Consider the following 13734-nt stretch of genomic DNA (forward strand, 5'->3'; position numbering starts at 1 on the left):
AAATTATTCCATGCCAGAAAAAGTAACAATTATTTACGATTTTCATCCGCACTGCGATTTTTCTCATCCGTACAAGCGCGTATACCATCCCACATGTTGAAAAGTACTGCTTTGGAGTAAAAGTATAGTCAATTTTGCAGACGAGTGTCAGCCGAAAATATTCGGATTTCTATATGAATATAATATTCAATAGTAGACTTAAGTTCTGTACTTCCAAGAAGCTCTTTCATTTTTCGTGATTGTGACATAGCGGTTTCACGTAGTCGAAATGACGTACTTGAATACCTGAAGATACGACGACATTTGTTGAATCCTCGGGTGATTTAGATTACGCTTAGCGCGAGACAAGCAGACTATACTGTCCACAAAGTCTGGATTTCGAATAATGATCGGGGATCACTGAAATCAATGCAGTATTGATATCATGACAACAGTGCGTGAGCGAGATGGGCCCAGCTCCTCATTATCCCAACACGCGCAAAAGGGCATCCACGGTCGGGTCGATGATGAATAATTATGAAGATACACGAATTTTTATACCTCTTCGCAAAATCACTTGTTGACAGATTACCGCTGAATGATGCGTTTGCGGCATCAGTCATGTTTCAAATATTTTTAGCATACTAAATATTGCCTGGAGCGCCGCAGAAAGTGTTCAGGAGTAATGATAACACCCCATAACGAGAAAGCGGCCTGTAAGTCGAAGCTACGCGGACTATATAAGACAACACAGCGGAAGCTATTCGCGCGCTCTGCAAGGTATACCATCCGATAACGATTTTCGGATATGACCTGAGTAAGTGTGGATATTCGGTCGCGTCTATAAAGTGCGGCACGTGACATGCGGAACTCGTCGAGTGTCGTACATAAATTGCAAAATTTGTAGAAATGGTCTTCGTGCCGCATAGGAAGGAAATGAATAAGCCGTCAACAATGGCGAGTGTGTTATTTCATTCAAAACGCGACCGCTTGCCGTTACGAGAAACGCGAAGTATTTTTAATGAAGCGAGCGACAGCGAAGGCGACATTTCCTCTCGGACAGCACGGTAGGAGTATAAATTTCCCGAAGTTTTCGTTAGTGCGTCACACCGTTAATGCCCAAGCGGTACGTCACTGTAGGCATACGTTGCAAAAACCGTAACCGCATGAGTATACGAGGTAGGTAATTATACGGAGTAAGATCGGTGTTGATTGATGATAGTATGAAATTTACATGATGTAACTGAAAGCATAGGGAGGCCGTGGCTTTCAGGCTTTCATTAACTGAAACCAGAGGGAGGCCGTAGCTTTCGTTTTCCTATAAGCCTGTTTTTCGACTTGGCTCTGGCTGTAAAACAGCTTATATAACACGAATTCAGCGAAGTCAGTCTCAGATTAATAAAACCAGCAAGCGACAAAGGTTCACGTAGTATATAATTACCAGGAAAACTGAGCAGTACAGGGAATCATGCTTAATTCCTGATGCTACTCGTTTAGGAGATATATATAGCTTTGGACGTGGCAATTTGTGCTACTTGGCAACTGACAACCAATCGACTATGGAAAAGGTTACCTTAAACGCAAGCGACTACTATTCGTCGCAGACAAATACTACAATGCCTAGCACGACTTACTACGACCATTTCAACCCTGGAACACCTTTTGATCGCGCTATGGACGCATTGCTGATAACCGCGGTAGCGCTGTCATTCTACGTACTCGTGAGTTTGTTGTACTACGAATGGTCCTTCCGCCGTTCCGACAAGGGCGCGTCTCGAAAATCAAGAATCGGAGAATGGTTGAGAATTCTGTGTATTCTCAGTGCGTTGTTCTGCCTACTGCGGTCCGTCAATGACATAGCGTACTACAAAGCGCAAATGATGAGCGATGTTCCTTGTACTGTCTTGAAGAATCTGGGCGGTGAGTGTTTCGATGTTGTTGTATTATTCATGTGCTTACAAGGAAAATCTCATACATTGTAGAAAAGTGGCAAGAAGCGTGTCATCGGCACATCGTCGTTACCGTTTGCCTTGTCGCAGTTGATGTATTTGTACATTTGTACAATGTACATCTCGTGTTGTTTCCGTTCCTTTTCAGAATCATTTGCTTGGCATCGGTTGACTTGCAAAACGCATAGCAAAGTCATTGGGTGTCACTCATGTCACAGCCTCGTTTTCGTTGTGAATTGCAGTGTGCTATTGCGCATTGAGATATCCTGTATTTGAGCGGGACATGTCCCGACCCAACCATTATTCGCGAGGGGTATAAATTTGGGTTGCGGCCACACCACATTGTTTAATGTACGTGATATTTGCCGAATTTATCGTAAAAACAATGGAAGAAAATCTTCTCTGTTGGGTATGAGTCAATAAATGATTAGTTCATATAGGCAATATTTCCCGATCCTAAAAATTCTCCCGTCCCTGTGTTACGCAGGATATTTGGATGTCGTAAGTAAGATTTGTCTGATATGTGCTTAGTGTTTACTCGATCTTGCGCTGACGATAGGCAGACTTGCGCAGGCGAAACCACCAACATCGCCGACATGTCTGCGAACCAGCTTTCATCGATTGCTGCGGCATCGCGTAAAATGGGGCCGAAAGAACAAAACTTGTAGTTACAGAAATCCTGATTTAAGGCACAATAACTTTTAATTGTTGTTCAATGCGTATTTCGGAATATCATTGCTTAGCTCCTATTTCGATGATTCGGGAATCCGTGAGCTTGACAATTTCCTGCAGGAAGTTCATGACTAGATTAAGGTTCGGAATCCTTAATCTAATGTATAGCCTATGCTATTTTATGCACAGCGCAGAATACAATATGGTCGTACGCTGAAAATGCTACGAAGGAGATATTTTAGGGACATGAACCACACTCAATCAATTACGTTGTTTTGAAATCTTTCAACTTTCATACCTTAGCTTACTGCAATTATTGTCTGTATCTCATCTCTATCCCATACAGGACAGTACATGGGATGCTGACATTAGGTGTGCATTTTTTTCGGTCTGCGGGGTCGCGTGACGATAATAAAACTAAGAATTCGGGAACTACTGAAGTACATCATGACTATATCATTAACAAAAAACAACATCGTGTAATGTATTCGCACGACGGCATGTAACGCATCCAACGGAATTAATGCCAAGTCCATTTCGGACTGGATATCACATGACATATGTGGTGAATATGTATGACATCACACCACCAAAATAAAGAATCAAGAAAGGAATGGTCGATTCCATGGCTTAATTAAGCTGAGTACTCCGAATTGGGTTACCAGTAAGCCTTAACCTCGCAATGTATACATGACTAGACTATTGATAGAGCTTGATTGAAAGTTAAAGTTCCTGTCATTTTTGACGTATTGGGCCTGATGCATGCGTCTATGTTCGTGAGATTGTTCGCACTTGAAAAAACATCATCGGCATTCGCATTTTCGGAATATTTATAAATTTCAAACATTGTAAGGTGGTTAAAATGGTAATGCAATACACGTAGATTGTAGAGAGTTTATTGAATACCACCTATTGGTGCCGATAGCTAGTCACAATACACACTTAGGGTGGAGCCCAATTCTTCTCCTCAACTAAGTACTGCTTAAATGCGAATCTCCACTCAACTAAAAATCGATTGGTACTCAGCGTTGAGTGCGCGCCAATTCTTTCTACTCAGTTAAGTATCGATTTCCAGACGTCGTTTTCCGAGATAGCGTTGCCAGATTTTTTTCGCCTTCGACCGGACACGCGTGAACGATTTTGTCATGACAACACGACGCTATCGTCCCCATTTCGTCACTGACCTACAAAGTAGACGCAGTTCTCACTGATTTATGAATACCCTCAGCTGATCCACACTCTTTGAAGATGACCCAATATAAATACATAAATCCTTGAAGATACCCGAATCGTTCCTATGCCCCACAAAAGTATATTTGCAAGACGCTACAAACCCATTCGAAATTTATGAAGATAAGTTTCACAGCACTAGCAGGCGAACACGTAAGTGCAGGCCTGAAAGAACAAAATAAATGCATCTATATCGTGAAAACAAATTGAAAAATTAGCAGACTTTCAGGATTTCTTTCCAATTTTCTTTGAACCATTCACTTTGCCCATCTACCATTCAAATTCCCGAAGTACCCAGACCCATCACCCGACATTTTCTCCCAGTATTCCTCAGTATTTGTCGTTTCCAATAGCTTATTGCTGCTATCGTCTAAATTGGCTTGAAGTCATAGCGACTCCATCCCAACACTGATATTACCATGTAGGAACTCTATCAGCTGATCGAGATTCATGCTAGGGGTCTGTTCTAGATGCTTCGTCTATTTAATTGTGGGAAGAGCATGCGTAATATTAATAATGATCGTTAAGTTATATTTTTCATCTGAACAAGTCACACACAATGTAGAATGCGATAAGACACAATGCGATGTAATGAACAGATATGAGGATATCGAACGACACGCAGTTGCGATCTTTTTTTATATACTGATATCCACCTCGGCGGCTCGGCCTAGAGTGCCCGATGTCACAGTTCTTTTCGATGTTGATATTTCTGAAGCCACGGCCCTTTCTAGTTCTTTCCATTCCTTGTGAGTGCTTTCTTTCGTCGGGTCTTTTTCTGGGCCTTTTTGTCGCCGTAAGAACGGCGACGGCGGGGGATGCTAGCGCATTGAGACTGCAGAAGTTACCATTCCGGTATATCGAGATGCCGTACGACAAGAAGTCGAAAGGGTACAGAAGATGATTACAAATGCAATTATAAACACAACATCCGTCCAAGCGCCACTGATGTCATTCGCTCAGCAGAACCTCACATCTAGAAATAGTGTACCTAATACGACAATACCGGTACTCCGGTATTTGGCGGGTGTTGCCTGCAGTTGGCTGCTCGACCGTGAAAATTGACACTTAAGTCTGGTGGTGCGCTGACTTAGATTTGAGTGCCGATCTGGAAGCATTTGAGTGTGAGTATGCTTTTTGGCATGAGTTGAGTAACGAAATCGTTGCTGAGTAGAGAATCGCCACTCAGCAGAGAAATTGGGCTCCACCCTTAGTGCCGGTTATTTATAGAAATATCATTCAAATGTCTGTACATTCGCCGCGTGAATGGTGTCTACCGTGCAAGTGCTTTATAATCGCAGGTATCATAAGGTAAGTTACCTTACGACAGTAAACCGGAGTAAGCCGGATGTGTTGCGTAAGACATGTGTTGTCAATTGTTGATGTTGGACTGTGAAATGCGCATTGCGCATTCGCGCGAAATAGAATGGCCGAGCACTTTACGATTGCTTGGATTCGACATGCGGAATTGTAAACATATAATTATCATGAATCGATGCTTTCAGCGAGAATGCTCCCAACTATCTCAACCATATATGTCAAAACAACTGGAATAGTAGACAATAACCCGCCGCTTCATATGCCGCGGCAATTGCCTTTCTGCAGGACGAATGTTAATATAATACCATAGTGGCGCTATGGCCATTTGCCATTGATTAAAGACAAGTGCGGATGTGCGCTATACGCCAACGGTGAACTACTCTGTATAATTGTCCATTCCTTTCACGGATTTGCGAAAGACTTGACGATTTAAAATTATTTATTCATGCGGTCAGCTACAGTTTCACGTGATCCGTGTACTGAATTCATTTAGAATAATCGATGACCCAATTTTCTCGCAACACGACACAAACATTAGGCTATGTCATAAAATCCTGGGATATTAATTTTGCAATGAACTATTGAGTTTCTGTAAACTAGCTCGGGCTATTAGGTACCATGACTCGCAGATTGCCTGGTATCTTATATTCATGACTGCCTTATGCGCCTACTGTTAGCCATATCAATGTGTGTGTCACAGCATCAATGTAAACACCACATTGGTTCAGTTTTTTGGCCTTCGCCCTACTACGGTATCTTGTTTTCGAGATTTTTCACCCTTACATGTTTTAGAATTATATTTTTAGGTGTGAAAACAAATTATCTATAATATAAACACTAAACAGCTCGATTCCTACGTAGAGACTAAGAATATAACGTTGATCCGTTATATTCGCAGGGAGGATGCTGGAGGGTTTTTACCCCTCCATTAAACCACAATCACTGGTATAAGTTGTTAGTCTTACACCCTGCCATTTTGGTTTCTGGGGGCATGACGCGATTTAATTAACGTAATTACAGTATATTTGCACACTATGGATATTATCGTCGGTAGCTCCGTAGTTAGAGTCCGTCATTCAGCCATAAAAAATTAGAACATGAACCCAAACACTAGTATGTTTTGATGTACGTACGCATGGCCGGCGTATTCAACATAGTACGGTTCTTTCGTCGGATTGAAAACCAGAAAACATAACTCGATAATATAGCAAAATCTAACATATTCCATATTTTTGTTTGTAGTAAAAATATCGCACATCTGGATGACGAGCTGTGTATTCTATTCTCGATAGAAAATTGTATATTCACGATAAGTAGCAGTGTCTCTTGGATGGTAACGCGCGTAAGCTTTTAAACTGGGTCTTTGATGCTCCGACTCCGCTGTTAGGAGAAATAGCATTACATTGCGTACAAAATGCTTAATATTGTTGTGTCTGGGTCGGGAAGTGAGGATAATTTCGCTGCAATGTGGTAAATGCTCTAATTGTCACTGTAAAGCTATAGATTTCGCTTTGTCTTGGTATTTAACTATTTTAGGCAAATCCAACTGATGCGGGTTTGAGGTTAACCAATTGCTGAAAATATTTCACTACTGCGCAGGGTTTTTCCACCAGCACCTTGTCGGCTGTGGTAGGGCCGTTTATTCACAAATTACAAATATGTATAATGCAAGGCCGGTTCATAACCATGGCGTCGTAAAACTGAAACTATAAATATAGTGTCAAAGCAATATTTACTGCATATATAACTATTAATTAGACGGCGACGTGCTTGCAATAGGATACCTCTTCGATTAATTGTTCATGAGTATTCGCGTGAATTATCGATTGGTATCGAATGAGTTGGTCTGACTATAGCTGCACGAACCAAGCAAAAAATCCGAGCGAAAATTGGATGGGAGACTTAACGCTCCAAACTTTACCCAGGCACTTTGAGCAAGCGTGTTGGACATAAAATAATGAATAGCAATCACTTTGATGCTATAATGTAGTTATCTATGTTTACGCTGCCTTGTATGCCTGCAGTAAGCACCATAATTTTGCAGCTTCCTGGCTGATTGAAGTGGATACGACGGTGTATCTCTTCCTTTGGCTTCGCCATCGAGCGTTGTATCAAAATCCAAGCCTGCGACTTCCGGTGAACACGCTAATCAAGATAGTGAGCTGGTTCGCCGTGACTCTTATTGCCCTACTCTGCGTGTCGATGAATGGTAGGTATTCGTAGAATTTTAGTCACAATGTATCATATGTCGGGATTAATGATCGCACGATCAATCGCGTTGACTCAATATGGATTATTAAAAAGGTTGGCACCAACTAACAGCCCAAAGATCTAACGGTACTGCAAAATGGTCTCGCTTCAGCTCGAAATTACTTGGCGATCTCTGTCTGCAATCAAATATCACACCAGCTAACTAATTGGACATATGCTTGAATATTACTGATATATGTGCCTGTGCGTCCATCACAATATGGCTGGTATATACATGCTTGCTCTTATCCAAGAAATATTCCCAAACCCATAGTAAAATATCGGTGTCGACCTTAACTCTCAAACTGTGATGGATGTTTGTTTGTTTTGGGGTATTCATGGTGTTTGTCGACAACTATGGTCATTTACACCAGGCCGATATTCTTCTTATTTTCCGTAACTGCCGACTTATAGCACGGCCCACCTCTAGACTTTTTGTAAGACACCGCTGACGCGGATGAGGTGGCGAGGAGGAGCCTAGGTAAACCTCCAACACTTAGGTGTCGGAATTCGGTAGTAGACCTCAATCGGACTCGAACCCGCACCCATTGGTGTTGCAGCCGCGGATTATACCACTGCGCTATCTCGCCACCCACTGTGATGGATGATTTGCATGCATGTGCACTATGCCAGTGGTTCTCAACCTTTTTGTGTTCGCGAACCCCCTTTGGGTCGTAACGGACCCCCCTCAAAGTTTTAGGTAAAATTTAGCTGAATTACCGTGCGAATATTACCTAGTAAAATTTCCTTTCTTGATGATAACATATAACTATTTGTCTAGAAATTGGGAATACTTTTAGTACTACAGAGCGCATTCTGTGTAGCTGCATTTCTGGAAACACGAGGCCGTGTCTTGCAAATCCGCGCCGTCGATCAACTATGAACCAATGCCGATAATCCATTTCCACGAAGCTGGTGGCGGTGAATGTAATAATAACGCATAACGCTTCCGCGCCCAAACCTTTGGGCATGATCGCAACATAACTGGCACCAATATAAGGTCGAGCGGTCGAGCCTAGTCATTTTTATCTAGCACAGGGGTTCTCGAAGGGTGGGCCACAAGAGTATTTGAGGTGGGCCACAGAGCAATTTGGAAAATTTTAGAAATATGTAAGTTTAGTAATATTTGTTGTGTTAATCGCTAAAAAATAAATTCATATTAGTTGATTATACGTAGGCTACATAAAGCTTTTCATCCGAATCTGATGAGACGTAGTGGTACGTATGGAGTCAGCATTTCAAGTCGAAAATGGGAGGCAGAAACGGCGGCTTTTCCCATTAGCTATGACTATACCTATGGCTAACAGCAACTAAAATAATTTCGCGTAATACCTGGAAGGTAATGCTGAAGTAACCAAGTAGCCTATTCCGGCAGGGTCATAATGTCGTATGCTGTTGAAAGGAGTGTGCAATAACCTCTGAATGAAGTGTAATTGATGTATAGATTTACTGTACTTCGGCGGGTCGTATTATTGTAAGTTAAAAATGGCCATAATTGCAAATTATTAGCAACTTCTGGTGGAGGTATACTGCACCAGCGCAACGAATAGTAATGGATTGAGGATTCAGCGGAGCGCATTAATATTTGGAGTCTGTTTAAAATGTCATGCCTGGAAATCAATGTACATAACGTAAGAGACACATGAATTGAGAGTATCGCTGGATTGAATATTCCGACATCGCAACTTCAGTTGGTTCAGTTCGTGACACACGATGTACATTGTACATTGTACAGCATGCATGATAAGAAAATCTTTCTTCACTCCTCTGCAGTAGGCTACCCCATTCACCAATGAATTGTTTGAAGCTGGCCCAGAATGTTTATATACTATTCCCCTCAATAGTGGAACTAAAATCCCAATCACACAGTGTATGCGGGAATTCGATCATTGTGTTTCGCGAAGCGAATGGAGCAGCGGACGATCATAAAATACTGAGAATTTGTAGCATATGATCTACCAGAGCCGTAACTGCCGCACCCAAACCCCTAATTGGGGGAGCTAGAAGGGGCCCAAGATTATTTCGTTGGTCGTTTGTTGGAAGATATTCATTCAACTTGAATATTTTCGTCGCGCTTCGCGCGACTACATACCTCGACCTGTTTAGAATTTAATTTCATCAGTAAATAAGGGAAAAAATGCGCGTATTTTAGAGAAATAGGCATATCGTCGCCGTCGATTACCACGCATTGAGCAGTATTATGACTTTAAGATTAGAGGTGGGCCACAGCACATTTTCAAACCGGAAAATGGGCCATGGCCAAGGAAGGGATGAGAACCCCTGATCTAGCAGCTCATCTTGAAGTTATTCTGGAATACCGGTTCTGCTAATTACAGGAGAGAATGGATTTTGCAAACATTTTTTCCCCAAAAACCCACCAAAACATCTCTAAGCATCATTATGTTTGTATAGGCTATGTTGGCAATTTGGCAATTAAGATGAGTTTGGACAGTAGAATATTTCATCTCAGACGACCATTTTGTTTATTTGAGTCCTGAAGTTTTAGCGGTTATGAAGCGAAAGTGCTTCGTGATTTCTCTTATAATTAAAAAAATAAAATTAGGTTATCAATCATTTGGCATATTTAGAGGTTACGCGGAGCAATGTACCCTCTAATTTTTAACGAGTCTGCACGCACTCACCCACTCACTGCGCGGTCCTTTGCACAACAGTGCGTAACGACTAAAAAAATATAATCACTTCGGATTTTTTGTGCGCAATTTGGATTTTCTGTGCGCAGAGACACTGACGGCACTGCGCAATTGCCCACGTGCGCAGCTTAGAGGGAACATTGATGCGGACCCCCTGAAAATGCTTCGCGGACCCCCGGTTGAGAACCACTGCACTATGCAGTATTCACATTTATATCTCATTTCGAATTGAAAGCACCGTATTATTGGCATTCGCTACTGACGAGAGTCTGTCGAATAGCTTGGACTGAATACATTACCAGTGAGAGGTTGTTGTATGCTACATTGGGTCGTTTATATAACAATGATTCAGAAATTTCGTTGGTATGAGCGACTAGATATATATCGTATTGAATAACATGCACCATGCGTATAGGCAAAAGTCATAACAGTCCAAGATCACCAATTCACCAGTTTCCTCACGCAGAGACCTTAATCATTGGGGCACGGTACATCTTATAACTAGGACTGGACGCAATGTTGTGAGTAATTTTGTCTGAATAGAGTATCAATTCGAATTAGGGCGATTTTTTTACCTACAAAAATAAGATTTTGACCTGAAAAATCAAAGTTTTTACATTTTTTTACCTTGCAAACTTAATTTTGACACAATTTTGCCCTCATGTATGTAAATTAGGTGTTTTCACACATAATGCTAGAATTCTACTACTTTTCTTAATTTCTGACTGAAAGTAGTTTGGCCTGAAAAACCTTTTGTCTTGAAAACTTTATTTTAATGAAATCTGGACCTATGAAGAATACCAGTAGTTATACATCACGTATTATGGTAGAAATAATTAAAATTTGTTGTAATACAATGGACAGATAGCTTCCTACCTTTTCGGTTAGAAAGTGTCTGTTTTTATTCAATAGCTTGCCAAGAATGGAGAAAGAACGGTCAAGAGCAGCAGTTCGCTGACAACACTGAAGTTGTGCGTACACTGCTGGTGACACACCGTGTTGCTTCATTCTGACAATGTTGTCTACATCACAATACTCAGTGCCCATGCAGGCTTGCTTCAGTTAAGTTATTGCGGTTCGTTGAGGATAACGCCATGTCAACCTAGTTGATTCATTTGACTGCTTATGATTCACAGTGGCCTATAAAGTAGGTTCCAAGATGTTAAATGTCCAATGATAAATTCACCGACAGTGCAAACATCTACGATATAAACGAAATGCAGGTTGCGGAAAAATTTTGAATTTGTAAACAATTTTGACCATTTTTTGACCCAAAATTTTGACTTTTTTGACTTGTCAAAAAAATTGCCCTAATCATTATGATTTGTAGTAAGAATATATGTCTTTTTGAGTACTGGAATTCTGAACTCTTTCTGTGGCACTTTAATTGTTATGAATGGATTAATAACTTGTTTTCCTTTACCTCCCGTGTACAGTCATCATTCTGGGGTGGCGGCGCTACATCTACAGCCCGACCAAGGCCAAATGCAGCTCCGTGAACAAACTGGCCGGCGAAATAAACGGGAAGCTGTTCGTAGCGGGGAGCACCACACTCCACATCATACTAGTGGGCCTGTACGTCTACCCTCTCATACGTCACGTGGTCAACACGAGACTATCCCAGCAGAAGCAGCAGACAAGTGCACAAGGCGGTGGCCCGGACGGCAAGCCGCCGCAGTCGAGCAAAGGGCAGAGCGGTCTCATGCGAGTAATCGTGAAGTGCGTTGTCCTGTCTTTACTATGTGTGCTAACTGACGGGTTAACGATTCTTCTCACCTCTTACGTCATCGACGCAACGAAAGCGCGCCATTTCAGCTACAACATCAACGTGATATTTAATACCGTAGCTATCGTTTTGAGTCTCAAGGATTGGCGGGATATGCTGTGTCCGTGCCGGGCCGTCTTCGTCAAAGGCGAACAACGAGATGGATCTCCTATCGCCAGCACCGAAACCAGCAACTTCAAGATGGTAAATCGATGTGACGTAGTGACGTAGTAAATGGATTTGTGACTAAAACCTAAGGAATCGTATATGTTGCTAACCCCTGTGTACCAATGTGCGAAACATCAAAATCACTGTGTATACGAGGCTGGCGTTGTTGGCCAATCCATCATGAGACTGCGCGCTGGAGTCTCGGCTGTAGCACGCAGTGTTGTAGGTTTATCTGGGCTCCTCATTCGGTGCATCGCCATTCTTATATATAACTATAGTGTATGAACAAAAGGGCCAGAGAACAATCCGGGAAGGGCGCACACGATGAAAGAGACAGCGAGGAAGCGCCTACTGGAAGAAAGAGATCAATCGTGAAGAATACCAGTAAAGCTTTTATATGTCTGCGGTTCATATTATGTAGCAGACGTTATGTTGATAGACCGCTCATAGTCGTCCCGATACCTTATCTTCTCATTCTATTGCATTGCGTCTTGCATATCGGATTGTACATTGTGTTGTATTACTGTATGGTGATTCAACCCGCACGCAATTTTCCATTCGGAAAAATGCATTTAATAGCATACCGACCAAATATTATTAACATGCCGATCAATATTTTTTTATAGATTTGATTCCTATCGCCGATTTCGTACTTCATTTCTACGCATGTTTTACTTGCCACATTATATTATTGTTGTGATATTGCTCGATTGCGAACGTTATAACCATTCTTGATATTTGCACACCGATACGTGTCCTGCAGAGGCTCTTATTGCGTCAGTCATTACATTTTATTCCTTACAACGGCTTTATTGAATTATAGTGCATGAGGTTTAACACCAATCATAGTGGAAATTTGGAAGGAGCATGCAAGTTTACAAGAATGAAGTGACGCGCACGAAAATCGATCGAACAAATATACGTTGCAACATATCGGAATAAATATTTTATTGGCATAACTACATAGAAAAATTTGCATTACCTCCGTGACAAATGCTTCTACCACCACACTGCTATGGTATGCTATAATTTTATCGATAGCTATATGTTGTATCAGGGTACATTAGACTGCCATTCAGTAAGCCCACCAAAACCGAAAGTTTCGTCAAGTTTGAAATGCGTCTTTCAGAGGTTTATATTATCCCGATAAATCTCCGAAACGCAAAAGATCAGCAAACGACTGTTCCAAATGCAATCCCGATTACACGACATATCTCCTCGTCACGTGACTATGGAAGTATGTTGTATTTTATCCGTGTCTTCAATTCATACCGGACATAGAGAGAGCGACAAGGAGGATCATAGTAAGGAGTATCGGTCTGGTGTAAAATGACCGAAAACCGAAACACTTTGAATACTACAAACAGCATCGATAACGGGGTATCTTTTCAGAATCATTTGCTTGGCATCGGTTGACTTGCAAAACGCATAGCAAAGTCATTGGGTGTCACTCATGTCACAGCCTCGTTTTCGTTGTGAATTGCAGTGTGCTATTGCGCATTGAGATATCCTGTATTTGAGCGGGACATGTCCCGACCCAACCATTATTCGCGAGGGGTATAAATTTGGGTTGCGGCCACACCACATTGTTTAATGTACGTGATATTTGCCGAATTTATCGTAAAAACAATGGAAGAAAATCTTCTCTGTTGGGTATGAGTCAATAAATGATTAGTTCATATAGGCAATATTTCCCGATCCTAAAAATTCTCCCGTCCCTGTGTTACGCAGGATATTTGGATGTCGTAAG

General features: G+C 41.6%; 1 protein-coding gene across 1 annotated transcript; it reads left to right on the plus strand.

Annotated features, from left to right (window-relative positions):
• The first annotated feature begins 1210 nt into the window (after positions 1 to 1210).
• Positions 1211 to 12827, plus strand: LOC145457328 (uncharacterized). Its single transcript, XM_080335521.1, has 4 exons — positions 1211 to 1899; positions 7195 to 7359; positions 11488 to 12020; positions 12277 to 12827. Exons 1-4 carry the CDS (start codon positions 1539 to 1541, stop codon positions 12310 to 12312), a joined length of 1095 nt encoding a protein of 364 aa, XP_080191647.1. The 5' UTR covers positions 1211 to 1538; the 3' UTR covers positions 12313 to 12827.
• The last annotated feature ends 907 nt before the right edge of the window (positions 12828 to 13734 follow it).

The sequence above is a fragment of the Botryllus schlosseri genome, chromosome 15 (assembly GCF_051294905.1).
Source record: "Botryllus schlosseri isolate E-star chromosome 15, Bs_hap1, whole genome shotgun sequence".
In the NCBI taxonomy this organism is placed as follows: domain Eukaryota; kingdom Metazoa; phylum Chordata; class Ascidiacea; order Stolidobranchia; family Styelidae; genus Botryllus; species Botryllus schlosseri.

Bases quoted from the DNA above. Each gene is read 5' to 3' on its own strand.
- LOC145457328 (XM_080335521.1), top strand. From the start codon at position 1,539: ATGGAAAAGGTTACCTTAAACGCAAGCGACTACTATTCGTCGCAGACA. The intron at 1,900-7,194 runs GTGAGTGTTTCG...ATAATTTTGCAG, and splicing joins TGTCTTGAAGAATCTGGGCG to CTTCCTGGCTGATTGAAGTG. The intron at 12,021-12,276 runs GTAAATCGATGT...TATGAACAAAAG, and splicing joins AAACCAGCAACTTCAAGATG to GGCCAGAGAACAATCCGGGA.